Source organism: Neoarius graeffei, chromosome 4 (assembly GCF_027579695.1).
Source record: "Neoarius graeffei isolate fNeoGra1 chromosome 4, fNeoGra1.pri, whole genome shotgun sequence".
Taxonomy (NCBI): domain Eukaryota; kingdom Metazoa; phylum Chordata; class Actinopteri; order Siluriformes; family Ariidae; genus Neoarius; species Neoarius graeffei.
In genome coordinates this window covers 60,161,713-60,177,242 of record NC_083572.1, presented here as the reverse complement: position 1 = coordinate 60,177,242, position 15,530 = coordinate 60,161,713, and the positions used below count along the sequence as shown (strand labels likewise).

The 15,530-nt window shown below is 38.9% G+C and overlaps 1 protein-coding gene across 1 annotated transcript in view; it reads left to right on the top strand.

Moving 5' to 3' along the window:
• Positions 1–12,933, top strand: part of grm4 (glutamate receptor, metabotropic 4) — a 242,562-nt gene extending 229,629 nt beyond the window's left edge. The window contains exon 10 of the mRNA XM_060919429.1: positions 11,822–12,933. Within this exon, the coding sequence (XP_060775412.1) occupies positions 11,822–11,838 (17 nt within the window). The 3' untranslated portion in view covers positions 11,839–12,933. The remainder of the gene's footprint in view (positions 1–11,821) is intronic.
• Positions 12,934–15,530: the final 2,597 nt, after the last annotated feature.

Genomic DNA, 15,530 nt, shown 5'->3' with positions numbered 1-15,530 from the left:
TAGATGCTAACGAACTTGTCTGACCTTTTTTGTCTGACTTTTACTAATTTAGACTTAGAAATAGAATATTATTAGAACATTATCATCAGAGGGTCTACCATTGGCAATTTATGATAGTCATTATTGACATTAACATTGACTTTAGGCATATTAAAGTTTGGTCTATAGTCACTGGATTTATCTAGATCTGTTACTATTAATAAGATTTAATTGACACGAAATGTGGTGAAAATCTCCTTCTCACTCCCGGTGGGGGGGTGGTATCCATGTCATCCTCAAGCTCGGGTCCTCTACCAGAGGCCTGGGAGTTTGAGGGTTCTGTGCAGTATCTTCGATGTTCCTAGTACTGCGCTCTTCTGGACTGAGGCTTGAGATGTTGTTCCTGGTATTTGCTGGAGCCACTCTCCCAGTTTGGGGGTTACTGCCCCAAGTGCCCCCACTACCACAGGGACCACGCAACCCTTGACCTTCCACATCCGTTCCAGCTGCTCTTTCAACCCTTGATACTTCTCAAGTTTCTCATGTTCCTTCTTCCTGATGTTGGCGTCAGCTGGGATCGCCACATCTATCACCACCACCCTCTTCTGCTCTTTGTCCACCACCACTATGTCCGGTTGGTTAGCCAGGATCTGTTTGTCAGTCTGGAAGCTGAAGTCCCACAGAACCTTGGCCCTGTTGTTCTCAGCCACCTTCTGTGGTATGGCCCGTTGGGAGTTGGGTACTTCTATTCCATACTGGTTGCAGATGTTCCTGTATACTATCCCAGCCACTTGGTTGTGCCTCTCCATGTACGCCGATCCAGCTAGCATCTTACACCCTGCTACTATGTGCTGGACTGTTTCAGGGGCTTCTTTGCACAGTCTGCATCTTGGGTCTGATCTACTCTGGTAGATCCTGGCCTCTATGGCTCTTGTGCTTATGGCCTGTTCTTGTGCTGCCATGATTAGTGCCTCTGTGCTGTCTATCATATATATATATACAGTGGTGCTTGAAAGTTTGTGAACCCTTTAGAATTTTCTATATTTCTGCATAAATAGGACCTAAAACATCATCAGATTTTCACACAAGTCCTAAAAGTAGATAAAGAGAACCCAGTTAAACAAATGAGACAAGAATATTATACTTGGTCATTTATTTATTGAGGAAAATGACCCAATATTACATATCTGTGAGTGGCAAAAGTATGTGAACCTCTAGGATTAGCAGTTAATTTGAAGGTGAAATTAGAGTCAGGTGTTTTCAATCAGTGGGATGACAATCAGGTGTGAGTGGGCACCCTGTTTTATTTAAAGAACAGGGATCTATCAAAGTCTGATCTTCACAACACATGTTTGTGGAAGTGTGTCATGGCATGAACAAAGGAGATTTCTGAGGACCTCAGAAAAAGCGTTGTTGATGCTCATCAGGCTGGAAAAGGTTACAAAACCATCTCTAAAGAGTTTGGACTCCACCAATCCACAGTCAGACAGAATGGGTATGAATGGAGGAAATTCAAGACCATTGTTACCCTCCCCAGGAGTGGTCGACCAACAAAGATCACTCCAAGAGCAAGGCGTATAATAGTCAGTGATGTCACAAAGGACCCCAGGGTAACTTCTAAGCAACTGAAGGCTTCTCTCACATTGGCTAATGTTAATGTTCATGAGTCCACCATTAGGAGAACACTGAACAACAATGGTGTGCATGGCAGGGTTGCAAGAAGAAAAACACTGCTCCAAAAAGAACATTGCTGCTCGTCTGCAGTTTACTAAAGATCACGTGGACAAGCCAGAAGGCTATTGGAAAAATGTTTTGTGGACGGATGAGACCAAAATAGAACTTTTTGGTTTAAATGAGAAGCATTATGTTTGGAGAAAAGAAAACACTGCATTCCAGCATAAGAACCTTATCCCATCTGTGAAAAATGGTGGTGGTAGTATCATGGTTTGGGCCTGTTTTGCTGCATCTGGGCCAGGATGGCTTGCCATCATTGATGGAACAATGAATTCTGAATTATACCAGCGAATTCTAAAGGAAAATGTCAGGACATCTGTCCACGAACTGAATCTCAAGAGAAGGTGGGTCATGCAGCAAGACAACGACCCTAAGCACACAAGTTGTTCTACCAAAGAATGGTTAAAGAAGAATAAAGTTAATGTTTTGGAATGGCCAAGTCAACGTCCTGACCTTAATCCAATCGAAATGTTGTGGAAGGACCTGAAGCAAGCAGTTCATGTGAAGAAACCCACCAACATCCCAGAGTTGAAGCTGTTCTGTACGGAGGAACGGGCTAAAATTCCTCCAAGCCGGTGTGCAGGACTGATCAACAGTTACCGCAAACGTTTAGTTGCAGTTATTGCTGCACAAGGGGGTCACACCAGATACTGAAAGCAAAGGTTCACATACTTTTGCCACTCACAGATATGTAATACTGGCTCATTTTCCTCAAGAAATAAATGACCAAGTATAATATTTTTGTCTCATTTGTTTAACTGGGTTCTCTTTATCTACTTTTAGGACTTGTGTGAAAATCTGATGATGTTTTAGGTCCTATTTATGCAGAAATATAGAAAATTCTAAAAGGTTCACAAACTTTCAAGCACCACTGTATATATATATATATTAGTGCTGTCAAAAATGTCGCATTATTAACACGTTAACTTGACTCAATTTTAATGGCGATAATTTTTTTATCGCGAGATTAACGCTCTGTGACATGATGTAGGTTTTTAACTGCCAGGAACTTGGAACAGAGACTTTGCTTAGAAAACCGATAGCAGCTAGACTGTAATGCCACGCCCCGCACAGCCAGAGTCCTCTGCCCCCCCCCCCCCCCCCCCCCCAAGAACCAGCGCGGGCAGGGTGCACTAGTAGAGATGGGATTTATGGCTTTTTGATGGGATCCGCATCTTTGTGATCCGTTCTTTGAAAAGAGCCGTTCAAAAGACTGGCTCATTTGGCTCTTTTTAAATATTTATTCAGTTTTAAGAAGACAGCGTCTAAAGAAGCCAGATCCCTCTGAACTGTAAACTCAATGCTATCCCAGAAATCCTTCCTGTAATATGCAAATTTGGCCGCCTCTGAATGGACAGCGCGACGCATCAACAGGCAGAAAGTGTAAAAGTACAAAATGTGTTAAGTGAGCTGAAACAGTAAAGATCAGATTCAATGCAATATTTATCAACGAACAACTTAAAGTTAATATAATAGTGTACTTTATATTATAATCAAGCATGTCAAGGCTACCGTCACTGTGTAACCTGTCTCTCTGATTAGAGTTGTAGACTAACTCAAGCAGTAGATCACTTCACTCATGGTTCTCTTGCTAGCCCCGCCCTTCGGGACGAAGAGCCATGGTGCTCGGCTTAGGTTTCACTTTGCTGTGTCAAGACGTGTTATGCTTTGCAATAAAAAAAAAAACATTGGTACAAAGCAAGCCCGTTCACTTTATGCTGATAAGAGAATTGCAATGGTTTTTCATGTGACAAAAATGTGCGATTAAATTGCGATTAATCGCAAGTTAACTATGACAGTCGTGACATTAATCGCGATTAAATATTTTAATCGCTTGACAGCACTAATATATATATATATATATATATATATAAACTCGCCTTTGTGCCTACGGCGCTCAAACTTGTCTCCCTCCGAGCTACTCGCAGAGAGGGAGAATCTCCCTCTTTGCAATTTCCCAAGTTGGAGCCTCTGTGGTCATTGTGCTGTAATATGGATTTTGATGACAGTCATGAGCTTCTGTGCTGTGAATTCTTAGTTCCAAAATTTGTTATTTCCACATGAGTGCATTTTAAGAATTAGAATGTCCTTGAACAGTATGTTAGCATGCACATGGACGTTCATTCATTCATTCATTCATTCATTCATTCATTCATTCATGCTTTCTTTCATTGAAGCTAGGAATTTTAATTGCAGCCTGTGTATGGCTGTTAATAGAAGTGTGGTTTGGGGGAAAAACATTTAAGTGCAATTATCTCATCTCATTCATCTCATTATCTCTAGCCGCTTCATCCTGTTCTACAGGGTTGCAGGCAAGCTGGAGCCTATCCCAGCTGACTACGGGCGAGAGGCGGGGTACACCCTGGACAAGTCGCCAGGTCATCACAGGGCTGACACATAGACACAGACAACCATTCACACTCACACCTACGGTCAATTTAGAGTCACCAGTTAACCTAACCTGCATGTCTTTGGACTGTGGGGGAAACCGGAGCACCCGGAGGAAACCCACGCGGACACGGGGAGAACATGCAAACTCCGCACAGAAAGGCCCTCGTCGGCCATGGGGCTCGAGCCCGGACCTTCTTGCTGTGAGGCGACAGCACTAACCACTACACCACCGTGCCGCCAAGTGCAATTATAAAACAAACAAAAATATTTATGTCTTGAATAGAAAAAAAAGAAGTGCTTGCTTTAATTATGGAAAAGATGACTAATCTTTTACTTTTTTTTTGCAATTATTACTCAACTAATAAAAATGGTCATGCATCCCCTAACATGCATACACACACGCACATTTTTTTTTTAATGAAGCTGTGATGAGGCAGATTAATATGTGGATTAGGGATGTAACCAGTTCAGAATTATATTTCAGAATGAACAGCTATTATATATTTCAGAATGAACAGCTAAATTATTCTACACAGATTAAAAAAAAATAATTCATGTATGTCACCAGAGAGGTTCACCTGGCATCTGGTTATGACTAGGGGTGCATTGGTACTGGGACCACATGGCAAGCAACTGAAAAGTCACATGAGTGGGAGGTTTTTGCTTTCATGCAGATTATAGGTCAGGTATGAAGTCCATGGGTCAAAGAAAGACCACATTGATTAACATGAACCGAAACAATGAATTTACAGTGGTGCTTGAAAGTTTGTGAACCCTTTAGAATTTTCTATATTTCTGCATAAATATGACCTAAAACATCATCAAACTTTCACACAAGTCCTAAAAGTAGATAAAGTGAACCCAGTTAAACAAATGAGACAAAATATAATACTGGGTCATTTATTTATTGAGGAAAATGATCCAATATTACATATCTGTGAGTACAAAAGTATGTGAACCTCTAGGATTAGCAGTTAATTTGAAGGTGAAATTAGAGTCAGGTGTTTTCAATCAATGGGATGACAATCAGGTGTGAGTGGGCACCCTGTTTTATTTAAAGAACAGGGATCTGTCAAAGTCTGATCTTCACAACACATGTTTGTGGAAGTGTATCATGCAGGGATGAGAATGAAAAATATTTAAAAAGTCTAATGATTTTGGCTATTTTTTTTACCCAAAAACCATTAATTTTATCAGCAAAAAGTTGCAATTTATTTGGAAATAAATTCCCCTAGGGCGGCACGGTGGTGTAGTGGTTAGCGCTGTCGCCTCACAGCAAGAAGGTCCGGGTTCGAGCCCTGTGGCCGGCGAGGGCCTTTCTGTGCGGAGTTTGCATGTTCTCCCCGTGGCCGCGTGGGTTTCCTCCGGGTGCTCCGGTTTCCCCCACAGTCCAAAGACATGCAGGTTAGGTTAACTGGTGGCTCTAAATTGACCGTAGGTGTGAATGTGAGTGTGAATGGTTGTCTGTGTCTATGTGTCAGCCCTGTGATGACCTGGCGACTTGTCCAGGGTGTACCCCGCCTCTCGCCCGTAGTCAGCTGGGATAGGCTCCAGCTTGCCTGCGACCCTGTAGAACAGGATAAAGCGGCTACAGATAATGAGATGAGATGAGAATAAATTCCCCTTCTTGGTGGACTACCAGTTGAAAATGATTAATATGGTATAAGAGACTTGTTTTTAATCAATTCACATTTGATGATTTAAAAAAATCAATGCACCTTTTAACATAAACAAGAGCTCTACAGTATTATATATCTGCATTTTTGCTATTCATGTCTTTGTTAACATGTGGATATCAATGTAAATGAATGAATATATAATTTTTTAAATATATAAAATACCTTACCAAATGGAGACTGGGCTGCTTTCTCTGAAGTTCTTTTCATAATAGTGATAAGGCTACAATACTTTTCCGTGTTTCTGTACAGTTTATATACAAAATTAAAGTTTATATCAAACATTCATAAGCATTATATTACAATATATCAATAAAATACCTGAGCATTATTCACACAATCAGCTACTGATATCAGAGGCTTTACAGTGGAAGTGTGGCCATCTGTGCTTTTCACCAGTGGTGTATGTATATGAGATGCACTGCTACTATCACTAGTCTGAAGTGATGCTGGTACTGGTAGTTTGTCCTCAGAAGTTTCAGTTTGTCTAAAATGATATCATCAGTATCATATGAAATTTATGTTCTTTGTTGATATACTCTAATCCTTTAAAATGAAGTGCAAACCAGAAAAAAATTCTAACGTATAATTCTCTTAAGCTTTCTTCTGATGTTATCATGGTAGCAGGAGGTCTTGCATACTAAGCAGGCAACATTCAAAATCACTTATCACTTCCCTTTCAACTGTTGTGTGTACTAACTAGGTTTTATCTGGACAGGATGTTGTGTGATGTAATACATATACCATATGGTCAATTTGAAGATCAAGATGGTGATTTTGTATTAAAGAACAGGCATGTACAACCCCAATTCCAAAAAAGTTGGGACAAAGTACAAATTGTAAATAAAAACGGAATGCAATGATGTGGAAGTTTCAAAATTCCATATTTTATTCAGAATAGAACATAGATGACATATCAAATGTTTAAACTGAGAAAATGTATCATTTAAAGAGAAAAATTAGGTGATTTTTAAATTTCATGACAACACATCAAAAAAGTTGGGGCAAGGCCATGTTTACTCTGTGAGACATCCCCTTTTCTCTTTACAACAGTCTGTAAACGTCTGGGGACTGAGGAGACAAGTTGCTCAAGTTTAGGGATAGGAATGTTAACCCATTCTTGTCTAATGTAGGATTCTAGTTGCTCAACTGTCTTAGGTCTTTTTTGTCGTATCTTCCGTTTTATGATGCGCCAAATGTTTTCTATGGGTGAAAGATCTGGACTGCAGGCTGGCCAGTTCAGTACCCGGACCCTTCTTCTACGCAGCTATGATGCTGTAATTGATGCAGTATGTGGTTTGGCATTGTCATGTTGGAAAATGCAAGGTCTTCCCTGAAAGAGACATCGTCTGGATGGGAGCATATGTTGCTCTAGAACCTGGATATACCTTTCAGCATTGATGGTGTCTTTCCAGATGTGTAAGCTGCCCATGCCACACGCACTAATGCAACCCCATACCATCAGAGATGCAGGCTTCTGAACTGAGCGCTGATAACAACTTGGGTCGTCCTTCTCCTCTTTAGTCCAAATGACACGGCGTCCTTGATTTCCATAAAGAAGTTCACATTTTGATTCATCTGCCCACAGAACAGTTTTCCACTTTGCCACAGTCCATTTTAAATGAGCCTTGGCCCAGAGAAGACGTCTGCGCTTCTGGATCATGTTTAGATACGGCTTCTTCTTTGAACTATAGAGTTTTAGCTGGCAATGGCGGATGGCACGGTGAATTGTGTTCACAGATCATGTTCTCTGGAAATATTCCTGAGCCCATTTTGTGATTTCCAATACAGAAGCATGCCTGTATGTGATGCAGTGCCGTCTAAGGGCCCGAAGATCACGGGCACCCAGTATGGTTTTCCGACCTTGACTCTTACGCACAGAGATTCTTCCAGATTCTCTGAATCTTTTGATGATATTATGCACTGTAGATGATATGTTCAAACTCTTTGCAATTTTACACTGTCGAACTCCTTTCTGATATTGCTCCACTATTTGTCGGCGCAGAATTAGGGGGATTGGTGATCCTCTTCCCATCTTTACTTCTGAGAGCCGCTGCCACTTCAAGATGCTCTTTTTATACCCAGTCATGTTAATGCCCTATTGCCAATTGACCTAATGAGTTGCAATTTGGTTCTCCAGCTGTTCCTTTTTTGTACCTTTAACTTTTCCAGCCTCTTATTGCCCCTGTCCCAACTTTTTTGAGATGTGTTGCTGTCATGAAATTTCAAATGAGCCAATATTTGGCATGAAATTTCAAAATGTCTCACTTTTGACATTTGATATGTTGTCTATGTTCTATTGTGAATACAATATCAGTTTTTGAGATTTGTAAATTATTGCATTCCGTTTTTATTTACAATTTGTACTTTGTCCCAACTTTTTTGGAATCGGGGTTGTACAATTGGAATTACATATTGGAATTTTTTTTAAATCAAAAACTACAAGTTCATCTCGGCCTAAAAATTTTGGGCAGACTCTCCCGCGCAGCACATGCCAGCAATTTTTCCCCCTGTCCCCTGATGAAATGAGCAATTAGTAGAAGAGTTATACATGGTATCATACCTAAAATTTTATCAGAAATATAGATATGATACTATGATTCTCCCCAACATGCTACATTAGATAAGCTAACCCCATTTATAAAAGATACACACTTTTATATATGGCATGTTATATATATATATACACACACACACACACACACCATGGCATTGATTCGTGCGATATACATTATAAATAATATAATGAATCATTGAACAGGCAAAATAATTTTCAATCTACCTTTTGTGTTTTTTGGTGTATATGTGAAGTTTGATAGTCCTTGCCCCTCTACTAGCATAGTTTATCATGTCAGAACACAATGAGCAAAGTACTTTTCCTGGGACGTCTATTTTCCGTATGTGATCACCGAGCTTCGTTGTGACAGTCTTCTTGTCGATCTCGACATTCAGTGTTCTTTCTAACCAAGCCCATTGAAAACAGTTCTTTATTCCTGCACCTTTATCAATCTTCCTCGCTCGACCCTCTTCTTTCTTATCTAGGACTTTTGCCATTGTCGATATGCTAAAATATCCTGCCTGAATACGTGTCTTTCCGATGTTACAAATGCGTATCGTCAAACAGTGCATACAGTCGGTGAATGGCGATTGTAAGCCACGCGTGGAGAGCATGTGTACTTGTGTTTATACACAAGTACACAAGTACAAATACACTGCACACGATGGGATTTCCCAAAAATTTTACCGCAAATAAGTCGAACATTGTCACAAAAGTGAATGTTAATTATGACATGTCGAAAGACTCGAGTGTGTTAACCCGGAGCCCACCAAGAATCAAGACGTTTTAAGGTGACCACAGATCGTTAACCATACACCCCCCCCCCCCCCCCCGAAAATTTCTCAACGGATTTACATCGATCTCAAAAACGATCATTTTGGTCTGAAAAAGTCGGAAATCCGCCAATCGGCGGAAAATTGTCATCCTTGATCATGGCACGAACAAAGGAGATTTCTGAAGACCTCAGAAAAAGCATTATTGATGCTCATCAGGCTGGAAAAGGTTACAAAACCATCTGTAAAGAGTTTGGACTCCACCAATCCACAGTCAGACAGATTGTGTACAAATGGAGGAAATTCAAGACCATTATTACCCTCTCCAGGAGTGGTCGACCAACAAAGATCACTCCAAGAGCAAGGCGTGTAATAGTTGGCAAGGTCACAAAGGACCCCAGGGTAACTTCTAAGCAACTGAAGGCCTCTCTCATGTTGGCTAATGTTAAGGTTCATGAGTCCACCATCAGGAGAACACTGAACAACAATGGTGTGCATGGCAGGGTTGCAAGGAGAAAGCCACTGCTCTCCAAAAAGAACATTGCTGCTCATCTGGAGTTTGCTAAAGATCACGTGGACAAGCCAGAAGGCTATTGGAATTTTTTTTTACTGGTCGGATGAGACCAAAATAGAACTTTTTGGTTTAAATGAGAAGCGTTATGTTTGGAGAAAGGAAAACACTGCATTCCACCATAAGAACCTTATCCCATCTGTGAAACGTGGTGGTGGTAGTATCATGGTTTGGCCCTGTTTTGCTGCATCTGGGCCAGGACAGCTTGCCATCATTGATGGAACAATGAATTCTGAATGATGCCAGCGAATTCTAAAGGAAAATGTCAGGACATCTGTCCATGAACTGAATCTCAAGAGAAGGTGGGTCATGCAGCAAGACAACGACCCTAAGCACACAAGTCATTCTACCAAAGAATGATTCAAGAAGAATAAAGTTAATGTTTTGGAATGGCCAAGTCAAAGTCCTGACCTTAATCCAATCAAAATGTTGTGGAAGGACCTGAAGCGAGCAGTTCATGTGAGGAAACCCACCAATATCCCAGAGCTGAAGCTGTTCTGTATGGAGGAATGGGCTAAAATTCCTCCAAGCCAGTGTACAGGACTGATCAACAGTTACTGGAAACATTTAGTTGCAGTTATTGCTGCACAAGGGGGTCACACCAGACACTGAAAGCAAAGGTTCACATACTTTTGCCACTCACAGATATGTAATGTTGGATCATTTTCCTCAATAAATAAATGGCCAAGTATAATATTTTTCTCTCATTTGTTTAACTGGGTTCTCTTTACCTACTTTTAGGACTTGTGTGAAAATCTGATAATGTTTTAGGTCATATTTATGCAGAAAAATAGAAAATTCTAAAGGGTTCATAAACCTTCAAGCACCACTGTATATTGTTCATTCATTCACCCTTAGTAAATGCATGGTCAGGGACATGGTAGTTTAAATTAGACTGATAGTTTGTTTATTTTAGAAAATAGAACCAAGTAATTTAATTTACAAAATGCCATAGGCAGGTACAAACAAACAAATACATACATACATACATACATACATACATACATACATACATACATACATACATACATACTTTTCAGTTTAGGCCACGCTCACTTTGGTTTTAATTCTGAATACATATACAGATACAAATATTTGGAGCACTAAAGAGACACAGATGCAGGAATAGGGTTACACCCCTAATGTAAATGTTGGCTTTGGTCCAAAATCAGCAATTGGTATGAAATTTCATTTGAATCAATCTACCAGCAAATTACTGGAAAACATTATCCATAAAGGATACCTAAACTGGGTATCCAACTGATGCAAGTTTTTCAGTAATGCTATATGAATTTTCATTTTACTTTTCTCACTTGAATTCTGTGACAAAAATAACCTTCATTTAAGAAGCACAGTGGCTGTCATTTAAACAAACATCATTCCCATCTTTCAAAATGTTTAATTGGCTCTTTAATACATTGCTTACCATCTCACAATATGGCAGATGATTTGCTCTTCAAACATTACTAACAGCTAGTAAAAGGTTAAATTGGCAATCTGATTCGAGTATGGCCAGGTGTAAATTACCAAAAGGCAAACTGGTTTACTCTCAGTAGTACATGTCTCTCAATGAGGCGCTAATTTGAATATGTATAAAACCATGCAGCAGACAGATGGGCTGTGCAAAACAGCAATAAATAAACCATAAACAGCTGAATCAGCGCTAACAACTTTCTGTGATTATGTGTACACACTCCTCCAACCTGTACAGACAGAGAAGCTATCTCTTTGGAAAGAGATAGCTTCCATAGTGTAGAGAATGTACACTTGGGGTAAATACTCACAGATGGTCATAAACTCAGTATACAATACAACTAATGACAAACCTATTAGAATAGGTGTCACACTAATGCACAGGCAATATTTATAAGTATTTAAATCCCACAACCAAAGAGATGTTGAAGGAGAATGAAAGTTCTGATTTGATATTTTTCTTCTGAACTATCCATAACACCATCAACCTGGATGGTTTAGAGATAAATATATCATGCTGTTTCCTCTTTTTCAGGACTTAGCCCCAAACAAACATACATCAGCTATAGCAACCATGCAATCTAGCAAAAAAAAAAAAAAAGGCTGATTCCTAAGAGTGACTTTTGGAAGACAGCCTCTTAAGGTGAACCAATCTTCTGGTTTCCAGATGGAGGAGAGATCTGAACACAGCTTGCTGACTCCATCCATACCTTCTGGTCGAAGAAGATCATGAGAAGACCCTGAGGGAAAAGTGGGAAGTCCATGGTGTTTCAGTGATGGTACTGTATGTTACATCAATATCTGGCATCCAGCAAAACTGACCACATCTGCAAAATCCCATTACAACTCCTTTAACTTCTTTTATCTTCTGTCTTATAATTTGATGTCATTGCTGAAGTGACACCAAAACAATGAACAGACTTGGACATATCACTTTCAGGTGTTCATACATAGGGGGAGTGGCTGAGATCTCTTTTTCCTGATAGGGGTTCCCATGTTCTCCTCTTGGTGATGGTGACAAGAACAAAATCCATTGTTTACAGATGTTGAGCATGCTGTTTTGGTTTGGGCATCCTGTGTTGTGTTTTTTCTTTCTTTCTTTCTTTTGTTAACATTTCTGGAATGCATATAAACCATCTTGCTGTGCTCTTATCCCACTACAAGCCCTTATGATAAACTCTTTTAAGTGTAAGGAATTTTGGGGTAATGTTCGCTTGTGCTTGAGTACAAACCCATTATGAAGTCTAACTAACTAACCTTGCGCTGTGGTCCAAAACACTCGAAAGCTATCACTGCCAACTGTTCTTTGGCAAAATGCAAAATCACAATTTAGTACTTAGCTCATTAAAGAGTATTTTACTCCTTGAGTCCCCTTGTTGATTAATTATTCTTAGAGATGAGTCCAGTACTGAAAAAAAATCTAAAATCACGTTTCCTATTCTTATGAGCAATTTGAAAAGAGAGCATAAAAAAAGGATGCATAAAATTTACCGTATATGCAATAAGAACCGGAAACAAAAAGCTATTAATTTAAAGAACTGTCAAGTGATACATTGCAGCAGTGCGTTTTGTGGATGTCCTGTGAAATTAAGACTCACCGCCTATGATTTCTCCTCTGTTTATTTTTGCACTATTTGTGTTGCTGAATGCAATATGTTCATATTGACCGTGCTAAATAGCAACTTAATGTGTGTTCCGGTAATGTTTGCATTTATCTAAAAAGAAAAAAAAAACAGTGCCTGTACTGAAGTATTTGTAAAATATGAGACTTGAGGTATGTGAAGCATGATCATTTTTATACATAAATTGTTTCTAATAAAAATGTTTTTCAAAATTCACTGTATATCTTTACATCCTTCATGGATGAATATGATTTTTTCATTAGTGACAAATAATTACCATGCCATATGAACAATATTCATATACGTATTCATCTACCAAATTAATGACAGTAAAAGTGTTAGATTAGAAGTAGAGTTGTATAATAATGTTAGCCATTATAATGGTGTGTTCAGACTGTGCAGTAAGGGGGATTCATGCAACTCAAATCTGCAATGCCGTAAAAGAAGGAAAGCAGATTATTTATTGTAATGCAACTGCAATCTCCTTTATATATTTCCATGTAGAACACATTCTGCTTCTTTTCTATCAAGAAGAACATTTTCTCTCTCATTAATGTTGATTAAATACTCAGGTAGACAGAAGTGGCAACAAAAGGAGAATTAAAGAAATGTGTTTAGGTAGAGATATATATTTTGCAGGAAGTGGCCATCTATCATAGATTGAATTTAAAAGAGGTCCATTAGTATTTCTGAGTTATGTTGGCCATCAGTTCAAACAGTGCAGAAGCAGACAGGTGCTATAAAGTAGAGCTATAGTAGTGAGACTTCTTGATGTAAAACAGCACAACTAGAGATAAATTACTGCCCATATTGGACTTATTTAGGCCCTGCTATAATATAGGGTATGAAACAGAGGTCTGATTGGAATGTTAATCCATCTTTCTGCCATAACAGCACTGTAGCAGTATGAACAAAAGCAAAGTAAAGGTAAAATGATACAGCTGCAGAATGCAGTAAACTGTATTGGCAGATTTGAGGATGTATAATGAATTGCAAATGAAGTGAACTCTACAGTAATCTATTCAATGTTGTAATAACCAGTTTATGCATATTCCAGTTGCTCATTTGAGTATAATTACTACTTAATCGAATCACAACAGGTTTGTTCACTGACATACTTAATGTAAATGCACATGGTATATTTTATCATTTAATAACTGGACATGTCCATTCAAACCCATGCTTAGATGGGGTAGAGGGGGGGTATTTTGTCTCAGTTCAGTGAAACAGCACCACTATGTGGTTAGATCATAAAGCCTGTAAAGTCCATAAAGTGGGGACACACACACACACACACACACACACACACACACATATTCATAAATAATAATATAAAAACAATTTAATTTTATGATGGACCAGCAGAGGTCAACTTTCACTAGAGCCATTAGATACTGAGGAAAGATACCAAAAATATGCTTATATAATGAATAATCTGATTGCAGAAAGGTGACACAGACACACTTAGATGCACCAATTATGTGATTTTGGTACAAGCAAAGTTGTTATTCATTTCAAACAATAAAAATGGCAATGCAAAAGTAATTAACTGAAACAGCACAAAATCTGTGATTATTTTTGCCTGACTTTTGGATTCATATGTCAGAAGAAAGTTGTACATTGAATATCTTCCATTCATGAGGAATTGTATTAATCCAGTAAGTCCAAAACTCCAATAGCAAGACCAAAAGTAATTTAAAAAATGTCCCATGCCCTTTCATAGTGAACAATAAACAATAAAGTAATAAAACTCTGAAAATACTGTATGCTACATATAGTTAGCAAAGCAGATTCACACTATTTTATTTGTGTGTGTGTGTGTGTGTGTGTGTGTGTGTGTGTGTGTGTGTATTTTTACACACACACACACACACACACACACACACACACACACACACACACACACACACCTTATGATGAAGTAGCTTCATCTCATACTGAAAAAAATGAGAAAAATCCAGCCTTTAATTGAAATACATTTGTTCAGAGAAAAACAAATCCCTCATCAAGAAATAATTATTTTCAACAAAAACACGTGCCAATATTATTGGCTGAGGCATGTTTCCCGTTTAAATTGTACATTTTTGAATTGATTGGAGTGTGTAGGAACTTTCAAGCTGTAATCCATGACTTCTTGATTAACTGGGGAATAAATATGAGGTGACACAGAGGCCAAATTCCCTTAGTTATCCATCAACATGGGAAAGATAATAGAACTCACAAACCAAATGAGGGAGAAGTGTGTTGACCTTCATAAGACAAGGAATAGTTATTAAAAAATAGCTACTTGCCTGAAAATGTCAATTTCTACTGTTTAGATAATAATAAAAACGTGGACACCAACTGGGACTGTTACAAACTTCCAGGGGTGGGTTTCCCAAAAGCCTCTTAATGCTAAGAGCATCTTAACTAGGGAAGAGAGTGTTCATTGTCCTACTCGCTCTACCATTTAATGATGATCTTTGCGCTGCGATGCTTTTGGGAAACTTAGGCCAGATTTGTAGCAAGTTTATTTTGCCCCAAGATTATTTTTGCCACAACATATAGTGAGGAGGATGGTAAGAGACACACACACACACCCCAGAAAAAAAAAAATCCACAAGGATCAGTATTGCAAAATAAGCTGTATTTTTGTTACATCAGACCATAGAACACAGTTCCAGTTAAAGCTGTAGTAGTGTTTTGCAAACTACAGGTGCTTACATTTGTGGTTAATTTCTAACATACCTTCCAAATAATCTGTTGGCATGGAGG